The sequence below is a fragment of the Bos grunniens genome, chromosome 6 (assembly GCF_055505025.1).
Source record: "Bos grunniens cultivar Pamir isolate PY7600 chromosome 6, Bosgru_T2T1.0, whole genome shotgun sequence".
Taxonomy (NCBI): Eukaryota; Metazoa; Chordata; class Mammalia; order Artiodactyla; family Bovidae; genus Bos; species Bos grunniens.
Window position 1 is genome coordinate 15062744 of NC_141170.1, and position 20786 is coordinate 15083529.

The window sequence follows — 20786 nt, forward strand, 5'->3', positions numbered from 1 at the left end:
CTACTTGGGAACTGGACTCTCACATGCATGACTCTGGACTCGGCATCCAAAGGTTTGGCATCCAAAGGAGGGATGTATCCACCAGGTGACCACCTACTGGTGGCCCTGGTCCCTTTGCACTGCTTGTGCCAAGAGACCAGCAGATGAGGGAGGGGAAGGGCCAGCAGTCTAGTGGGGATCACTAATGGAGACCACAGGAGGAGGTAGGTCAGGCGGGCTGAACACAGGGAGGCAGGGAAGGCTCAGATGGTAACAGATGTGTGCGTCTCTGGCCGTCTTTTCCTGATGGGGAAGGTGAACGGACAGGTGAGTGCTGTGACTCGGGAAGGCATGCTGATCAAGGGTCAGGCCCCTCGGGAACGAGGCTCTGGGTATCCCCCACCAGGTCAGCCATCATTTCCAGCCCAGGTGCTCACTGGAGGTGAGAGGCATGGATGGGTGGTAGATGGGTAGGTGGGGGTATGAGTATCAGATACAACCCTGAGCGAGCTACAACAAGAACAGCTAATGTACAGGCCTGGAGGAAAGGACAAGAACGGACACGTGTGTGACACATGCAGTCAGGTGGGGCTGGAGCAGCGGGGCCGGCCTGCCTCTCCCTCTCGAAGGGCTCTCAGGGCTTCTCCATGTCTCCTTCCCTCGTGGCCTGGTTTGGGCTTCCTCACTGCATGGCGGCCCCGCCTCCACACGTGAGTCCCCTGGGGACCAAGGCAACGTCTGCCTTGCCACTTCTGACAGCCTCCAAGTCACACAGGGCATCTTATCCACATTCTGTTGGTTACTAGTGAGTCACATGCCCACCAGCTACAAAGGGAGAAGAAACTAGACTCTGTTCTCAACAGGAGGAAAGTCAAGGTCAAATCATGTCAGATGTGGGCCAAGGAAGGGAGATGGGACAGAGAGGATGAAGACTTGCTTGGAGACCATATTCTCCAGTTGTATTTGATTAATGGGTGGACAAGGTGGCCAGAAGGGAGAATGAGTCTCAGCTCTGGTCATGATAGAAAATGCCAATAAGATATTTGGATCTCAGGCAGAGGAGCCCACCCTGTGGATCCCCTGCTCCTCGGTCAAGGGGCACAGGGAGAATGCCAGGCAACACTCAGCTGCACCACGTGACCAGCCTTCCCCCAGGGAAGAGACCCTGAGGTTGTTATCTCTTGTGCATCCTGTCACTGATTCCCGGCTCCTCTATGGCCATCCCATTTTACAGATGAGGGCCTGAGGCCCAGAGAGATTAGGCATCTTGTCAAGGTCACTATTGATTACCCAGATCCTATTTAGAAAGTTTCAGGTAGTCTTGCTCCTCTACTAGCTATGTGATCTTGGGTAAGTCAGGTACTATTTGTGAAAGCCGTTTTACTCCTTAAAATGGAGATTACACTCCTTATGGAGAAGGGAATGGCAACCCACTCCAGTACTCTTGCCTGGGGAATCCCATGGACAGAGGAGCCTGGCGGGCTACAGTCCACGGGTAGCAAAGAGTTGGACACGACTGAATGACTAACACCATACTGTACACTGCAATCAAGTTTATCAAGGCAGGCTTCCAGGTGGTGGCACTCCCTGGATGGAGTGTTGAGTTTTGTAGGGCAGCTTCTGAGTCAATCAGCCAGTCAGAAGGCTGCAAGTAGAGATGGGCAGGTAAGCCCAGCAGGAAAAGCTTGGAGAGGCACAAAGGAGGGGCATGGGCATTGGAGTGAGGAGTAGCATTCCTGGCAGGAGTGAAGTCTGGCAGGCTTCCCTGGGGAGGTGGCATTCAGTATTTGGCCTGAAAGTGGACAGAGATTGCCAGGAAACTGCCGATGGGAGTGAACATCAGAAGGGCAGTGTCTCCAGCCTGCACTACTCAGGTGACGGCATCTATGTGGGCGTCTCTCCTGTTTTTCTTCCTCCCTCCTCTCCTGAGGGGTAGTAGCCCAATCAGCTCCAGATAATCCAGGCCCTGTAGGCAGAGTGAAGTCCTCCAGCCCCTGCCTGCAGGCCAGTGTGATGGAGTCACTCAGCTGGCTGCCTGTGCTCATGCCCAGTGCTGAGGCCCCAGGAGGCCCTGGTCCCATCACAAATCACTGTCTTCGTGGTGCCCCACCACCACGTGGACATGGGTCCCCCACACCTCCAGGTGGGTGTCCTCAGTGATTCTTGCTCACCTCTTGGAGCTGCAGTTCCTTTTTTTCCCCACACTGGAATCCAGTGTGGGTTTGTGTCCTGGTCTGCACCACAGGGAGGGGCAGCCTGGGCTCTGGTTCTGCCTCCGTTATGGACGGTCTGTGTGGCAGAGCTTGTGCTGGTCGCTTCCAGTCTCTGTGGTTTAGTTTCCCCACCTGTACTGGGGAAAATTACAGGCAGCAGAGATCAGATGAAGTGTGCACAGGCCTGAGGAAGGACATGGTCACAGGCTCAGTCTGGGGACCCACTCTGCGCCCTGAGGTTCACTTCTATAGGGAGCAGGGGCCTCAGGGCCTTTGCACTGGCTGTTCCCTTTGCCACAAAGTCTTTCCTCCCAGATGCCTGAGGGGTTCAGTCCCTCTCTATCTCCTGGTTGTTCCTGAAAAGGGCTTTCATGGTGAGGCCTTCCTGGCACCCTTGTGTACTCTCCTGTATGTGCTGTGCTCAGTCACTTCAGTCGGGTCTGACTCTTTGTGATCCTGTGGACTATAGCCTGCCAGGCTCCTCTATCCATGGGATTCTCCAGGCAAGAATACTGGGGTGGATTGCCATTTCCTTCTCCAGGGGATCTTCTCGACCCAGGGACCCTGCATCTCCTGCATTGCAGACAGATTCTTTACCGCTGAGCCAGCGGGGAAGCCCTTGCTGCTGCTGCTGCTGCTGCTAAGTCGCTTCAGTCGTGTCCGACTCTGTGCGAGCCCATAGACGGCAGCCCACTAGGCTCCTCTGTCCCTGGGATTCTCCAGGCAAGAATACTGGAGTGGGTTGCCATTTCCTTCTCCAATGCATGAAAGTGAAAAGTGAAAGTGAAGTCTCTCAGTCGGCTCGACTCTTAGCGACCCCATGGACTGGAGCCTACCAGGCTCCTCCATCCATGGGATTTTCCAGGCAAGAGTACTGGAGTGGGGTGCCATTGCCTCCCCTGTATATATTCCCCCTACTCCCTTCCTTATATTTTACTTACCAGCTTGTAAATCTCTGGTTTCCAAACTAGAACATCAACTGCCTCGGTAGGGGCTTCATCCACTGGGTCTACGAACATATTCTCAACCCGCCTGATGGATGGAGTAGAGGCTCCCTGAGTGTTTGTTGAGTGAATGAATGAATGATGCCAGGAAGGAGAGGGGGGAAAGACTCTGATTTCTTTAGGTGACTTTAAATTGTTAGACATGCCTCCTTGAACTCTCTTATGGAAGAAGGAAGGAAATAAATAAACACACTACCCCACTCTGTGATGATGGATATAATTCATTACATGAGATGTTAACAAGTGAGGAGCTCATTTTAAAGAGAGGGGCAGCAAGAGCCTTGAGGCTGAGTCCGGTCCTGGGCCCACTGGGTAGCCTCTGTTGGGGCCACCGACCTGTGTGTGGAGCTGCTGACCTGTCACCCCCAGTTTACAGAAGGGGAAACTGAGGCCCAGAGAAGGTTGGTGCTGCTCAAGGTCACCAGAAATAGCCCCCATGCCTCCTGACTCCCTGCCCAGTGCTCTCTGCATTCCTTTACCAGCATCTCCGGGCTCCACAGTGAGCCAGGCTGACCTAGATGGGAAGCAGGCGCGGCTCCATCCTGGGGGCTCCTTGCCTGGGGCGAGGCAGGTAGATCCACAGGGACAACCCGGGGGTCTGCTCCTTTCAGCTCCATCTCAGCACCCACACTCCTCATTCCAGCCCAAGGAAGCCCTTCTGAGTCCCTGGACCTCTCCCCTGGGGCCCCTGGGTTTGACTGGTCTGTCCCCCCATGGCAGCCTCAGGGCCACCCAGCATGTCCTTCTGGGAGGCTGTCCCTGACCCCGGGCCTGGCCGGCACGTCCCTCTGTCACAGTGCCATGGTCTGTTTCCACATGTGTCTCCCCAGGAGAGCACCTTCCTTCCCATCAAGGAGTGCCTGCCCATGTCCTTCCCCCAGCGTACTGTGTATCGTGCCTCTGGCACAGAGTGGGCACAGAGGCTCCCTTGCTGGAACAGCAGTGAGAGCAGAGGGCAGGGCCCTGGGCAGATGGTGTGAGTGCCAGGGGCCCTCCGACACTGTGGGTCCCTGGATTTTACTCCTTGGCCTCCGGGATTCCCGATGGAGCTGGTGTGATGGTGTCCCCCTTCCCCTCCCCCGGTCTAGGAGAGCATGCAGGCTTATGTCACCACAGTCTACACCTCGGTGGTGGAGGACCTGACCCGTAATAAGCAGCACAGGTTCATCATCGTGGACCAGGAGTTCTTCCGGCTGTGGTGGGATGGCGTTGCGTCAGCCAAGCAGAAAGTCCAGGTAACGCTGCCCTCCAGGGTGGTCCTCACCGGGGAGCTGAGAGAGGAGTGGCCTGGGGGTCCCAGTGATGACCCTCCAGGAAGCTCCTGGGACAGTGCTCTCTGTGGCCAGGGCTGTGCTGTGTAAACCAGGAGGCCCTAAACTCTCTGGGGCTGCTCTCAGAGTTTAGATGAGAGTTGTGGTCAGCCCCATGCCCAGGAGATAGGTTTGTGTTTAATCCCGCCTTTCTGGCTACTAATTGCAGCTGTGGTAACCCCACTGGCACTCAGCTGGCATGAACGGGGTCACCTCTGACACTGGGCGCTCCAGGGGGGCCTGTGTCCACACTCTCTTCCTTCATTTACACATCTGTGTGGCCCCCCTGGGGACGGGAGCTGGTGACCCAGCCAGGGGGTGCCACAGTCCCTGTGGTTTCAAGGCTGGAGGCAGATTGGCTTCACTCATCACAGGGAGTGAGAAGCCCCGCTCCATGGAGGGCAGCCTGGGACCAGGTCCTGCTCCCCCACCTCCCTGGGTGATCACAGGTGGCCAGTGGCCTCTGTCAGCCGCATCTACAGTGGGAGCGATCTCCCTCCTCAGAGAGGCTCTACTTGGAGTAACCACATGATGGAAGCACCTGGGATGCCTCTCTGGAGCTTGGCCCCTCCAGGCTTCCCTTTCCCTCAGAACAGTCCCCGGTGGTGAGTCTCAGAGGCCCAGAGACCTGCTCAAGGTAGCAAAGCTCAGATGGTGAAGCAGGGTGTCCACAAGGTCCCCCCAGAGAGGATGTGAACCTGCAACCCTAGAGCTGAGAGGACCAGCCTCCCGTTTGATGGGCTCTGTGGCATTCCGGGTGCTGGCCTATGACTTTCTATACATTATTTCATTGACTCCTCCCAACAGCCTCACTACAGAGAAGGTTCAGGTTCAGAGAGGGCAGGTAACTGGCTCGTGGTCACACAGCTTATACCAGACAGGTGGGATTCTGGGTCAGATATCCTGACTCGAAGCATAACTCTCCAAGGTCTTCAGTAGAAAATTCCCATTTCTTTACATGGATGCCCCCAAACATCTGTCTCCTCCCCTAGAGAGAGGTGTGGCCTGGCTAAGGTAATTCAGTGGGACAGCCCACAAAGAGAGAGTTTTTCTCTGCTTTGTTCTGGCGGAATCCTCATTACCTGGGCGATGCCCAGAATGTAGTAGGTGTTTTTTGAAACAGTACATGTAGGTGTCATTCAGTATATTTTCAGTGAATGAGCTTCAAATACTGTACCTTCAGAAATCAAATCAAAACTACAGTCTGTCAAGTGGATGGCACCTTACTGCCATAGCCTTTGCCCTTACATGTCCAGGGACATCCCCAGGGGTCAGCTCCGCTCAGCTTCATCTCCCATCTTCCGTCCTCCCTTTCTTTCATATATACTAAAATTTGTCATCCAATCATGTGACAAACCCAATTTGAAGGACAGTCTACAAAATAACTAGCCTGTAATCTTAGAAATTATCAATCACATGGAAGAAAAAGAAAGGCTAGTGAAGTGTTATGAATTAAAGGATAATGAAGAGAAATGACATTAAAACCAATTCATGATCCTAGATTGAATCTTGCACCAGAGGAAGGACATTAGTGGAACAAGTGGCAAAGTTTGACTAAAGTTCCTTAATTCCATAGTAGCGTTTTTAACATTAAATTTCTTGATTTTGATAAGTATGCAAAAGTTACAATAATCTTGTTCTTGCCAAACCTATACTGAAGTATTCTAAAGGCTAACTTGTGCTTTCAAATGGCTTTGAAGAAACAAAGTATGTGTAAGGATATGGGAGCGTATTCAAGGAAACACGCAAAAATAATGACGAGATAATCTGGGGGAAGTACTTATGGGAGTGCCTGATACAATTCTAGCAAGTATTCTTTAAGTTTGAAATTATTCCAAAAGCAAAATTTCAAGATATATACTTATATATTATATATGTGTTTTATGAAGCTGCCGTCATGGGTCAGGTGCTGGTCTAGGTACTGGACACAGTGCTGACCAGGACAGACAGGGTCCTGCTTTTGCAGAATAAATGAAGGTGAGGAGTTTGAAGGAAGGACCATGAGACTCTGTAGGCATGTCCCCAACAAACACAACCAGGCTCAGCCTGGGGGCTGTCACCTGGCTATTTCTCTCTGCCTCCAATGCCAAGGTCCATGAGCTTGTGGCCCAAAGACGCCTGGAGTTTGTCCTTGGAGGCCAGGTCATGCATGATGAGGCCGTGACCCACGTCGATGACCAGATCCTCCAGCTCACAGGTTTGATTACCCCTTCCCAGACCCAGGGTCCCTTGGATCTCCTGTTAGGCTGCGACTGGGTATCTGAGCCCTGGTCTGGCCTCCAGGTTCACCTCTCAGCAGGAGACTGTGATCCACAAAAACTGTGATTGGCTGATGCCACACCCTTGCCTGTGCCCTTGAGTGCAGGGCTTGAGTGTGGATTTTAGACCAGATGGGCTGGCTATATCCTGGCTCTCAACCCTCTGAACAGGGGGCAAGTGATGTAACCCCATTAAGTCTCAACTTCCTCCTCTATAAAAAAGTTTGATAATGAGGTACCTCAAAGCATTGTTATTGAGATTGAATTGGGATAATTCAAACAGAGCACATTGAGTGTAGTGTGTGGATCTCCAGTAAATGGTCAGTGAAGGTTAGATCCCATCTCTGTTATCACCCCACCCACCACATACTCCAGCACTGTTCATTCACACCATTACCACCACCATCACCATCTGCATCAGCTCCAACACCCCCACCACCTCCAATAACAGCACATACTCCACCATCACCACCACCATAATTACTAACACCACCATTATCTTGATCATTACATGTACACCATCACCACTATCACCATAATTACTAACACCACCACCACCATAATCACTAACACCATTACCACCTCGATCATTACATGTACACCATCACCACCACCACAATTACTACCATCACCACCACCACCATAATTACCAACACCACCACCTCAATCATTCTGTCTACACCATCAGCACTACCACCACCATCAACAACCACCACATCTCCATCAGCAGCAGCAGCAGCTCTGCCACTGTCATCACTGCCTACACCACCTTGAGGACCACCAGCAGCACCACTGGCATCACATCCACCAACAGCTCAAACACCTCAGCCACCTCATACACCTCTACTTCATTGCTACCACCACCATCTCATCAAACACCGCCTGGACAACTACCTAAACCACATCACCTCATGAACACCTCTACTACCACCAGCTTCTGCATCATCTTCGCCACCAACAAAACCTCTACCACCATCATCACCAACTCCACTACCAGTATTACAACTGACACTACAAACAGAAGGGCCACCTCCACCAGCACATCACCTGCCCATTCCAACAGCCTCTGACACCATGACCACCAGTACCACAAAAAAGAAACACATCTCCAATGTCAACTCTACCACCACCACCAAAACCACCACCATTAATGCTAACACCATCATGAGCAGTTCAAAAACTTCATCACCACCTCTACCATCCTCACCACCACCATCATCATTATCTCTACCATGGCCATTACTACCGCAACCACTGCTTCACCCACCATCACCTCCACCACTATAATCACCACCATCCCCTCTATCCCCACTGTGTTCTCCATCCCCTTGCATAGTTTGCACCAAACACCCATTCCAAGCTATGTAACTAATGTTTTTTCACAAGAAATAGCTTCACCCATCCCTAAAGGCAGGGTGACATTACTTTGTCAACAAAGGTCTGTCTAGTCAAGGCTATGGTTTTTCCAGTAGTCATGTATGGATGTGAGAGTTGGACTATAAAGAAAGCTGAGTGCAGAAAAATTGATGCTTTTGAACTGTGGTGTTAGAGAAGACTCTTGAGAGTCCCTTGGACTGCAAGGAGATCCATCAGTCCATCCTAAAGGAAATCAGTCTTGGGTGTTCATTGGAAGGACTAATGTTGAAGCAGAAACTCCAATATTTTGGCCACCTGATGCAAAGAGCTGACTCATTTGAAAAGACCCTGATGTTGGGAAAGATTGAGGGAAGGCAGAGAAGGGGATGACAGAGGATGAGATGGCTAGATGGCATCACTGACTCAATGGACATGAGGAGTTGGTGATGGACAGGGAGGCCTGGAGTGCTGTGGTTCATGGGGTCGCAAAGAGTCGGACACGACTGAGAGACTGAACTGAAAGGCAGGGTACTAAGGGAGCATCACTGTTCTAAGTTTCATTTTGTGGAACAGGCACGAAGGCTGAGGCCAAAGGAAGGTCAAAGGGGCAGTGGATGAGCCAGCATTGATTACAGCTCTAGCCCATTGTCACCCCCCTAAGTGTGATCCCAGTTACACCAAGTGTCGAACATCAAGATGGCATTGGATTTTTTCTGAGAATTTTCTTTACACTGTCTCTCCTTTCACCCCTTTAATCTGTGGTTCCTTCCTTCTGAGTTTCTATGGACTTATTTCTAGGTGTAAATAGGAACATGATGGGAATGTTTAAGTTTTGTTAAATAAACTCCTAGTCTGCAAAGTGCAGTCTCAGCCCTCACCTCCTGGCCTCTACCTCATCCTTCTGCCTCCTGCTGCTCTTAAGCTGCTCCCACAACAGGGCCTCCTGTGCTTTCAATCACAAGCTTTCCTGTTGTTTCCACCTGAACAGCTCATCTCAGACTCAGCTGAGGGGTCTCATGGTCCAGGAACCTCCGTTAAACTCACAGGACCTTATCATCTCCCCTCTCCACCTGGAAACTACAGGTTGTCTCTGCTAGTGACTGGTGTCTGATCCTTCTCTGGGTCCCCAGAGCTCAGCCCAGAATCTGGTCAGACAAGTGCTGTTGAGCTTGGAAGGAGGGGATAGGTGCTGAACCCCTCCCCTCCTCGGGGGTGACCACGGTGGGGACAGCCCTCACCTCTGGTCTCAGCCCACCATGCCCACTGTCCTGAATGCCCCAGAGATGACCCCAGAGGCCTGGCCTAGACCATGGCAACCAGAATCCCAGCACAATTGTGTTCCCATCACCCTGGGGTAGGAAAGGACATGAACCTCCGGGCAATGGTTCCTCCCCAGGGGATTTCATGAAGCATCATTTCCAAGACCAGCCAAGCTCCCCGGAGGATGGACATTGATTTCCTCTCACAATAAACTTCATGTTCTAAGTACAAGACATACACTTAGTCCCTTCAGTCCTTGAGGCAGTCCTGGAGATGGGGAGTCTTACAAGACTCCACCCGTAGGGGTAAAGGTTGAGGCTCAAATCCTACTAAAACTTACCCAAGTCACGCTGCCACCAGGTAAGAACCATGGATCTGACCCGAGCCTGGCCCAGTCAGTGAGGGGCTTGTTAGCTCAGCCCCTCTCCCTGGAGGCTGGACCAAGTGCTTTTCCATCTCTTTTCTCTGATGGCCTCAGAACAGCCTGGCTCAATATCACTTCAGTTCAGTTCAGTCACTTAGTCGTGTCCAACTCTTCGCGAACCCATGGACTGCAGCACACCAGGCCTCCCTGTCCATCACCAACTCCGGGAGCTTGCTAAACCCATGTCCATCAAATCGGTGATGCTGATGTGGCTCGATGTAGTAGCTTGTAAGTCAGAATTCAGTAAGTTAGTGGTCGGATGGTTCTGAGATGGAGTCCTCTGTATTAGTGTCTACAGTAGCAAGACCCTGCTTGGCCTGGTAGATGGCACTCCAGTCCTAGAGAAGGGCAGGGGGACTTGAGGGAGTTAGGGGGTGAGGGGCCACCCTTCAGCCACTGAGGAGGCTGATCTCTTTGCAGAAGGACATGGGTTTCTCTATGAAACGTTTGGGATCCGGCCGCAGTTCTCCTGGCAGGTGGACTCATTTGGTGCATCCGCCACAACTCCCATCCTGTTTGCCCTGGCGGGCTTCAGTGGCCACATCATCTCCCGCATAGACTATGACCTGAAGGTGACCATGCAGCAGAAACAGGTGAGCAGCGAGCCACATCCACGGCTCCCAACTCACCTCTGCTTCTTCACCCTCTATTCCTTCCTGCATCTCAGAGCCCCTGCTATTCTCCCGAGCATTTGGGATGCTGGCGGCTACACAGGCCATGGGAGGTCCCAGGCCCATCTTTGTCCTGCTGTGCCCTCCAGCATGAATGGTTCTCTCCTCCTGTAGGTCTAGCTCCTGGCTGAGTTACAGGCCCAGCTCGGATGTCTGTGGCTCTGAATCCCCTTCCCCCTTCAGCTGGGCTGGTGCTGCCTTCTTGAGTCTCCAAAGGGTCTGGCACAGACCTGCACTCAGTAAACTGTGCTCGATGCAGAGAGGGGGTGGTGGGGGGTTCAGGGTACCTGGGACATAATAACTCTTCTGATGGGTGGGCAGCGAGCATGAATGAATGTAACACCCAACAACCACACAGACACTGCCTTTGCCATCTACAAAGTGCCAGGCCTGGTGGAAGCCACTGCCCTCTGGGTTTCTTTTAATCCTTGCAGCAGCCTATGATGTAGTTTCTTTATTTCCTGGGGCTGTCTGAAGAAAGTACCGAAAACCGGGAACTTCCAACAACAGAAATGTGTTGTTAACGGGCCTGTGAGATGAGTGCAATTGTGTGGTAGTTTGAGCATTCTTTGGCATTGCCTTTCTCTGGGATTGGAATGAAAACTGACCTTTGCCAGTCCTGTGGCCACTGCTGAGTTTTCCAAATTTGCTGGCATATTGAGTGCAGCACTTTCACAGCATCATCTTTCAGGATTTGGAATAGCTCAACTGGAATTCCATCACCTCCACTAGCTTTGTTCGTAGTGATGCTTTCTAAGGCCCACTTGACTTCACATTCCAGGATGTCTGGCTCTAGGTCAGTGATCACACCATCGTGATTATTTGGATCGTGAAGATCTTTTTTGTACACAGTTCTTCTGTGTATTCTTGCCACCTCTTCTTAATATCTTCTGCTTCTGTTAGGTCCATACCATTTCTGTCCTTTATCGAGCCCATCTTTGTGTGAAATGTTCCCTTGGTATCTCTAATTTTCTTGAAGAGATCTCTAGTCTTTCCCATTCTGTTGTTTTCCTCTATTTCTTTTCATTGGTCGCTGAGGAAGGCTTTCTTATCTCTTCTTGCTATTCTTTGGAACTCTGCATTCAGATGCTTACATCTTTCCTTTTCTCCTTTGCTTTTTGCTTCTCTTCTTTTCACAGCTATTTATAAGGCCTCCTCAGACAGCCATTTTGCTTTTTTGCATTTCTTTTCCATGGGGATGGTCTTGATCCCTGTCTCCTGTATGATGTCACGAACCTCAGTCCATAGTTCATCAGGCACTCTGTCTATCAGATCTAGTCCCTTAAATCTATTTCTCACTTCCACTGTATAATCATAAGGGATTTGATTTAGGTCATACCTGAATGGTCTAGTAGTTTTCTCCACTTTCTTCAATTTAAGTCAATTTTTCTTCAATTCAATTCAATTTTAGTATACCTTAGTGATTAGCAAACTGAGATTCACAGAGATTCAGAGTGGTCATTCCTGGAGCCTGGTTGAGATGTCACCTCTATGCTTCCTGGCATGAATGGCAAAGACCCTTGCTGTGGGCTATCCAGACCCCAGAAGTTCACTTTTGGTGGGTCCCAAACCACATTAGTGCCTGTGGATTCCAGCATGCTGGCCTGTCTTTATACAGAATATTGAGATTCTGCTCATTAAGAAGTTTTTCAGAGTCATTTTTACTTTAAAAATATTGTTAAAATACCATAATTTAGGTATCAAGATTTTTATACCCCCGAAGTCTGGTGCCCACGGTGCCTGTGTTCCTTGCTTACCCTTGGCCCCAGCCCTCTTTGCGTCCTTGGGAGTGGATCTGATGAGCATGGAGCTGACATAAAGAAGGAGGAATCAAGACGGTCCTCACTTAATCCGTATGGTGGAGGTGGGGCCCAGAGGTTGTGGGCTTCACTTGGCAGCAGAAGGAATACAGGAGCTGTAAGGAGATGTGCTTGAGGTCCCCCACAGGGCTGAAATGTGGCCCCTCTGTCCACAAAGCTCTCATCTGCCCACCACTGACCTGCCTGTCAGACTGATGGATGATGGAGGCCATCAGAGGGGTCTGCTGGCCCAGATGCACTCTGGCCTCACAGAGCACTTCCGGTCCACCTGGACCCCAGGCTGCCTTCCTTTCCAGGGTGCAGCCCCCTAACACTCTTCCCTGTCTCTCAGCGAAGGGTTTTTCTTCCAAGATCAACGCATGGATGAGATGTTCACCCCCAGTGACATGCCTGTCATTAAGGACAACATTCAGATGTATACCAAGAAACTGTTGAACAACACATGGGAACAGTTCATCTGGTTCCAGATAGGACATGTTCTCTGGCCGTGGGTAAGGGGGCACATCCCAGGCCCTGATTCCTCAACTACACCCAGAGATTGCCATGATGGGTCTGGCCTCTGTACCTGCTACTACCCTTTACCTGTTTGCAGCTCTAACCAGGCTGGTCTTCATCCAGTCAGTTTTACTGCCTTGGGAGTTCAGAATGTGGTATTTGCCAAAGGAAAATAGAAACACCTGCCTAAAGTAACTTGGATCTGGGTCACAAAAGTTTATAAAAATCTACCTCTAACCTCCTACTGGAGAAGGCAATGGCACCCCACTCCAGTACTCTTGCCTGGAAAATCCCATGGATGGAGGAGCCTGGTGGGCTGCAATCCATGGGGTTGCTAAGAGGCGGGCACGACTGAGCAACTTCACTTTCACTTTTCCCTTTCACGCATTGGAGAAGGAAACGGCAACCCACTCCACTGTTCTTGCCTGGAAAATCCCAGGGACGGGGGAGCCTGGTGGGCTGCCATCTCTGGGGTCGCACAGAGTCGGACACGACTGAAGCGACTCAGCAGCAGCAGCAGCAACCTCCTACTTCTTACTTGTTATGATGACTGTCAAAGTGGGGTGCTGGAGGATTTATAAATCTAGGCTTGCTTCATCAACATATTATTACTCTGGCATTTCTTTCTGGAGATGGTTCTGAACACACTCGGAGGCCCCGTAAGATCCAGTCATGACCTTTCCCCTCTGATCAAAGACCTTCACCCTGGGGCCGCTTCAGCCCCGTCCAGGGATCTGCCCACCTGTGTTGGGGAAGTTAAGCTGTTTATTGTGCTATACACTCTCATGAGTTTTTGTGGTGCGCTCATCACAGAATTCATGAGAGAGAAAAGATAAGAATAGATTTTATGAAATATCTCTTTAGCCAGCCTGAGAGCAATAAATTCTGAAGGTTTCATCCCTCTGGCCACTCACAGGACTAATTTTGCCTGGACTCACCTGTCAAAACCTAAAGAGAACTTTCTTTGATCTTACCTTGCTGTGCCCACTAGAGTCTTCCCAGGTGGCTCAGTGGTAAAGAATGTGCCTCCCAACACCATGAGACTTAGGAGATGTGAGTTTGACCCCTGGGTCAGGAAGATCCCCTGGGGGAGGAAATGGCAGTCCACTCCTGTCTTCTTGCCTGGAAAATCCCATGAACAGAGGATCCTGGTGGGCTGCAGTCCAAGGGGTAGCAAAAGAGTCAGACACGACCAAGTGACTGAGCACGCACACACCCACGAGAGTAAGATAATCTCCTCTGCAAGATTTCTGTGAGCCAGGAATTGCAGATTTTAATAAAGATGCATTCAGAGGTGGCTGGACATTCAATTGAGTCCAACATTTGAGATACACATGAAATGCCTCTGAACAACTTTATCCATGACATGATTTCATCTCAGTCAAAGGAAGACTTTCACTCCTGTGAGCCCTGCCTCTTACATATATTCTCACTATAATTCTATTATATGTACTTTTCCCAAAGCCAAATTTCAACAAGGAAAACACAGAATACTGTGACTATTGGGGGGGTACTTTTTTTTAGAACTGTAGCTCTCTCCTTCTTTATTGTGTATGACATTATATTAGTCGCATGAATACAACATAATGACCCCATATATGAATACATTGCAAAATGATCACCACAATAGATCTAGTTAATATCTGTCACCACAGAGAGTTACAAAATTTTTTTTTGTGATGTGAGCTTTTAAGATCTACTCTTTAAGCAACTTTCAAATACATGATAGAGTATCATTAGCCACAGTTACCATGATGTACTCTGCATCTCCAAGACTTCTGTATTTTGTCGAAGGAAATTTATACCTTTTGACTTCCATCAGTCATTTAAGCAACCACCAATCTGTTCTCTCCAGGCATAAGCTTATTTTTATATTACCTCCATTAAAAAAATTCACCTGTGAGATCATATGGCATTCATGTTTCCCTATCTGACTTCACTTAGCATAATGACTTCGAGTCCCATCCATGTTGCTGCAAATGGCAAGATTTCCTGTTTTTTATTGATGATGTTATTGGTGAATAACTATATATACTTATATATATATATACACATTTATAAATATTTATATAACATTTTCTTTATCTGTTCATCCACTGATGGATGCATAGGCTGACTCCATATATTGTTTTAAATAATGCAACAATGAACCTGGGGGTGCAGACGTCTTTTCAAGTTAATGTTTTTGTTTTCTTTGGATAAACACACAGAAGTGGGATTGCTGGATCATATGTGGCTCTATCTTTAATTTCTTGAGGAATCTCCATACTGTTTTCTATAGTTGCTATAACAATTTTCATTCAAACTAACTGTGCATGAAAGTTTTCTTTTCTCCTCATCTTGAGCAACACTTCTGGTTTCTTGTCTCTTGGACAACAGTCATTCTAATAGATTTGAGGTGGTACCTCTCTGTGATTTTGATATATTCAGTATCTTTTCCTGTGTCTGTTGGCATCTCTATATGTTCCTTGGACAAATGTCTGTTCAGGTCCTTTGCCCATTTTTTACCTAAATTGCTTGTATTTTACCATTCAGTTGTATGTATTATTTATATATTTTCGATATCAACCTTTTTCATATTTATGATTTGCAAGTATTTTTTCCCATTTAGTAGGTTGTCTTATTTTGTTGAAGATACTTTGCTGTGCAGAAGCTTTTGTTTGATGTAGTCCAAATTGTTTATTATTCCTTGGGTTGCTTTAGCATTTGGTATCAAATCCAAAAATACAATTAAAATAGATGATAAGGAGTTTATTGCTTATGTTTTCTTTTACTTTATAGTTTCAGGTCTTATCATCAAGTCTTCAACTAATTTGAGTTAATATGTGAGTACAGTGTCAGATGGTAGTCCAAATTCATTCCTTGAATGAGGATATCCAGTTTTCTAACACTATTTATTGTAGAAAATGTCCTTTTCCTATTTTATGTTATTGGCTCCTTTGATGTAAAATAATTACCTTATATGTGTGGCTTATTTCTGAGCTTTCTATCCTCCCCCATTGATCTATGTATCTCTTTTTATGTCGATATTGGTCTATTTTGATTAGTATAGCCTTGTACCATATGAAGCTCTCCACCTGGGTGCCTTTTCCCAATAAAGTCTCTTGCTTTGTCAGCACATGTGTCTCCTCGGACAATTCATTTCTGAGTGTTTCTTTGGAAGAAATGATGCTAAAGCTGAAACTCCAGTACTTTGGCCACCTCATGTGAAGAGTTGACTCATTGGAAAAGACTCTGATGCTGGGAGGGATTGGGGGCAGGAGGAGAAGGGGACAACAGAGGATGAGATGTCTGGATGGCATCACTGACTCAATGGACGTGAGTCTGAGTGAACTCTAGGTGTTGGTGATGGACAGGGAGGCCTGGCGTGCTGCGATTCATGGGGTCGCAAAGAGTCGGACACGACTGAGCGACTGAACTGAACTGAATGTAGCATATGATGAAATCAGAGTCATGATGCTTCCTGTACAGTTCTTCTTCCTCAAGGGTGATTTGACTACTCAGGGTCTTCTGTGGTTCCAAAAAATTTTAGGATTGGTTGTTCTATTTCTAGGGAAAATGTCATTGGAATTGTAATAGGCTTTGCATTGAATCTGTAGATAGATTTGGGAAATGTGGACATTTCATCAATTCTTTCACTCATGAGCACAGAATATTTTCCCATTTATTTGTGTCTTCTTCAATTTCTATAATCACTGCCTTACAGGTTTCAGTGTGCGGGTCTGTCCCCTACTTGGTTAAAAGTATTCTTAGGTATTTCACCTTTTTGATACAACTATCACTAGATTGTTTCCTTCATTTCTCTTTATGACAGTTTGTTGTAAGTATAGAGAAATGCTCATCAACATATGATTGTGTATATTGACTTTTTATCTTACAACTATAGTGAATTTATTAATTCTAACAGTTTATATCTCTAGGGATTTTTATATATAACATCATTACAGCTGCCAGTAGTGACAGTTTTTAGTTGCTTTTATTCTAATTCCTGTGCCTTCTCTTTTCTTTCCTAATTGCTGCAGCTATGATTTGTAACACCATAATAGATGAAGGTGGTACATGTAATCATCTGTGTCTTTTCTGATCTTAAACGAAAAGCTTTCAGTTTTTCATCATTGAATGTGTTGCCAGGGGTCGGTTTGTCATACTTGATCTTCATCAGGTTGAGGTATATTCCCTCCATACCCACTGTGATGAGACTTTTGGTCATAAATGAATGCTGAATTCTGTCACATGCTTTTTCTGCATTAAGATGATCATATGATTTTTATCTGCATTTTCTTAATGGGGTGTTGCACACTAATTTATTTGTGGCTGTTGAAACACCCTTGCATTCCTGGAATAAATCCTGCTTGATCATGGTGTAATACTGTTTTCATGTATTGTAAAATTTGTTTCGTGAATATATTGTTGAGCATTTTTATATCTATATTCACCAGGGACATTGGGCTATAATCTTCTTTTCTTGAGGCTTCCTTGTCTGGTTTGATGTAAGGGTAATGTTGATCTTAAAAAATCACACTTATTTAAAGTGTTCTATCCTCTTCTAATTTTTGGAAGAGACTAAAAAAGATTGGTATTAATTCCTCTTCAATATTTGGTAGAAATCTCCTTGAAATCTGATCTTTTATTTCTTGGAAGGCATTTGAAAACTAGTTTAATTTCGTCACTAGTATTCTATCTGTTCACACTTCCTGTGTGTGTGTATTAGTCACTCCGTAGTGTCCAACTCTATGTGACCCTATGGACTGTAGCCCGCCAGGCTCCTCTGCCCATAGAATTCTCCAGGCAAGAATACTGGAGAGAAGAAGATATGAAAGTTTGTGGTTGCAGAGAGAGGATTGAGAAGGTTGGAGAAACGGGGAAATGTGGTGAAAAGGTATAATACTGGAGCTAGAGGATAAACAAGCATGGGGGATGTAATATAAAAAAGGAGAGAGAAAGAGAGAGGGGCACAGAGAAACATCCAGAGCACAGGGCTTGGGAGCTGGTTTGGGAGCTTGTGGCCCACCAAGGAGAATGGGAGAGAGTTGAAGAGGAACTCACCCTGTTTAGTTTGGGCTCTGCTTCCAGAAGTGCAGGGTGTTGCTTCTGGCCCACAGGGATGCGACAGGCAGTTCTTCAATGCCTCAGTGCAATTTGCCAGCATGGACCGTCTGATGAACTACATCAACAGCCTCACACCCAAGACCGGTGTCTTCTTGGAGTACGCCACACTGACTACTTCCAAGCCATACACTCTACACATATATCATGGCATATCCGAAACCACCACAACTTGCTGCCCTATTCCTCAGGTATGTGGCTCTGGGGACTGAGGAGGTGATTTGGTGCCAGGTAGGTACGAGACTCCCCCAACTCCGTGTCTGTTCAGCCCTGTGCTGGGAACCTACTAGAGGCACTAGGGCAGAGATGGTCCCTGCCCCACCTACCTGACTCATAGAGACACACAGCCTGCTTCCCACCACATCGAGCCTCTCACCATTGTCCACACACAGCGGGTTCCTGCCTCTATGCCTTTAACTACAGTGCTGCCTGAAGGAGTGCCCTACTGGCACCTTCTCTTCCTGCTAATCTTAATTGTCTTGCAGCGTCACCTCCTCCAGGAAGCCTTTCCTGACTTTAAGGCTAGATCACTTGGCCCTTCCTTGCCCCAGGGCTCCAATTTTCTTCTATTACCACCCAGTCATTATGGGGGGACCTTGTCTCCCTCCAGCCTGTGTCCCAGAGGCCAGGACTGTTCTGGCTGCAGGCAGCGCAGTCTAAGTCATTTCAAGGTTGTGGGGTGAGACTTCTGCCTGGGTACATGCATGACATGGCACTGTCCCATGTCAGTAAAACAGGGGGAACATTAATCTTGCTTAGTCCATCACATGTCAAAACAAAGTGGAACAATAAGAGGTTTTAGCCTGATAAGTTGTCCAGAAGAAGCGGTCAGCAGATGTAGCTTCCGGCATCTACTCTGTCTTTTTTTGTTGGGTCAAAACCTAGACGTGATCCAGGCAGTGCCTGCTGAGGAAGCCAGTTCAGGGCCTTAGGTGCCCCAAAGGAAGCCCAACATTAACACCCCTCCCAGGACGAGCCACACTCACACCACTTGCTGACCCACCACCCCCCTGCTGACCCAGCTCCTCTGTAATTCAGGCAGGAATTATCATCACACTGAGCTGGGGAGGCAGAAATACCCTCCACACCCCGGTTCAGGACCTGCTCAGGGCATCAGTGGGGAATGGGGCTGTCCAAATTGTTGAACCATCTAATACCTTCACTACATAAAATATGAGAGCCCTTGAAGGATCCTTGTTGTCTTGCTCCCCATTTGCCCAGAAGGAGAAGCTGAGGTCTGGGGAGTGAGAGAGGAAAGGACTCAGGTCAGTTTTAGCCTGGACATCCCAGGGACAAATCAGGTCCTGCCTCCAGCCAGCTTTGCCCAGCCCCAGGTCCATGCAGTTATCACTCAGCTGGAGAGGTCCTTGTGAAAGGCAGAGAGGAGATGTGAGGCAATCCACATGGGACAGGCTAGGTAAGCTCACAAGGGCATCCTCTAGCTGAACATTCACCATGGGGCCAGGGTCCCTGGAGCTAGGTCTGTCCCGGGCCTGTCCCCTGCCCGCCCACACCATTCAGCAGCACAGTGCCTCAGGAGGGCTGGCCCCACATGGTGACTCGGATGCTCACCTGGGTTTAGATCACAGCTCCTCGCCTCATGGGCTGAGTTGCTTTCGGTAAGTGACGTCACCTCTCTAAGCCTCCACTTTGTTATCAGTGAAGTGGGTTCCAGGAGGCCTAGAGGGACACCCACTTGGCAGTTCAACTGTAAATACTTCTCTTCTCATTTCCTTCTCTTGCAAAGAGACACCAGAATGGGCCCCCACTAACAGGGTTGGTTCTGGTCTGGGTGCTGCCCTGACTCCCCCAGACCTGGGTTGGTCATGCCTCTCGAGCCTTGGCCTCTTATCTGAGTGGTGAGAAGGGGAAACTGCTTAGCTCTCAGGACACTTCCTGGGAACCTCAGATTAGGGGAGGACTGGCTTCTGGCGTGGCTTCCCTGGTAGCTCAGCTGGTAAAGAATTCACACACAGCAATGTGTGACTTGAACACACACACACACACACCTGTGATGCAGGAGACCCTGGTTCGATTCCTGGGTTGGGCAGATCCCCTGGAGAAAGAATAGGCTACCCACTCCAGTATTCCTGGGCTTCCCTGGTGGCTCAGACAGTAAAGAATGAGCCTGTAGTACAGGAGACCTGGGTTGGATCCCTGGGTTGGGAAGATCCCCTGGAGAAGGAAAGGCTACATTCTGGCCTGGAGAATTCCATGGACAGAGGAGCCTGGACGGCTGGTGTAGATGGGAGGAGCTACATGGAAGTGGGCGGGGCTCCACCCCAGGTGGAAGTGGATGCTCTATGTGGGTCTGGTTACACTTGAGGTGGGAGGGGATACAAGGATGTAGGAGGGGTTATGTTGAGGTTAGAGGGGGAAGTCTGTGGGGAAGTGGCTTCATCCAGGTGGAGGGGATGCAGAGAAGTCCAGTGGGTGTGGAGGTGGGTGGGGGTGGCTATGTAACCTCCTGGAGGTGTGTTAGTTGCTCAGTCCTGTTTGTAACTCTATCGACTGTAGCCCGCCAGGCTCCTCTGTCCATGGAATTCTCCTGGCAAGAATCTTGGAGTGGGTTGCCATTTCCTTCTCCACCTACTGGAGGAAACACCATTTAATCAGACTGGACATCACAGAGGAGGTTTGGGTCCTGATCTGAGGGCTGTGGGATCTTGTCAGCTTTGGTCAGTTGGTGTCGAGCTTAGAGCTGAGGCTGTGGAGAGGCTGTGCCTGACCTGTACACACTCATCATGGGGGAGGGGCTGTGGATGACCCTTGCATCTGTGACCCTTCCCCCGGCCAGGTGGCTACCCTTCCTGGTCTGAGCCAGGTCCTTTGAGGGACAAACAGGGAATAGGGGCACAGCCCAGCCTGGGAGGCTTCCCTTGTAGCTCAG

The 20786-nt window shown here is 48.8% G+C and overlaps 1 protein-coding gene across 1 annotated transcript in view; it reads left to right on the forward strand.

Moving 5' to 3' along the window:
- Window positions 1-1992: 1992 nt before the first annotated feature.
- LOC147370320 (epididymis-specific alpha-mannosidase-like) overlaps window positions 1993-20786 on the forward strand; it is a 36601-nt gene continuing 17807 nt past the window's right edge. The window contains 8 exon segments of the mRNA XM_086407315.1: window positions 1993-2027; window positions 2029-2122; window positions 4285-4431; window positions 6598-6703; window positions 10225-10585; window positions 12627-12786; window positions 17893-18004; window positions 18007-18087. Of these exon segments, the coding sequence (XP_086263441.1) occupies window positions 1993-2027; window positions 2029-2122; window positions 4285-4431; window positions 6598-6703; window positions 10225-10585; window positions 12627-12786; window positions 17893-18004; window positions 18007-18087 (1096 nt within the window).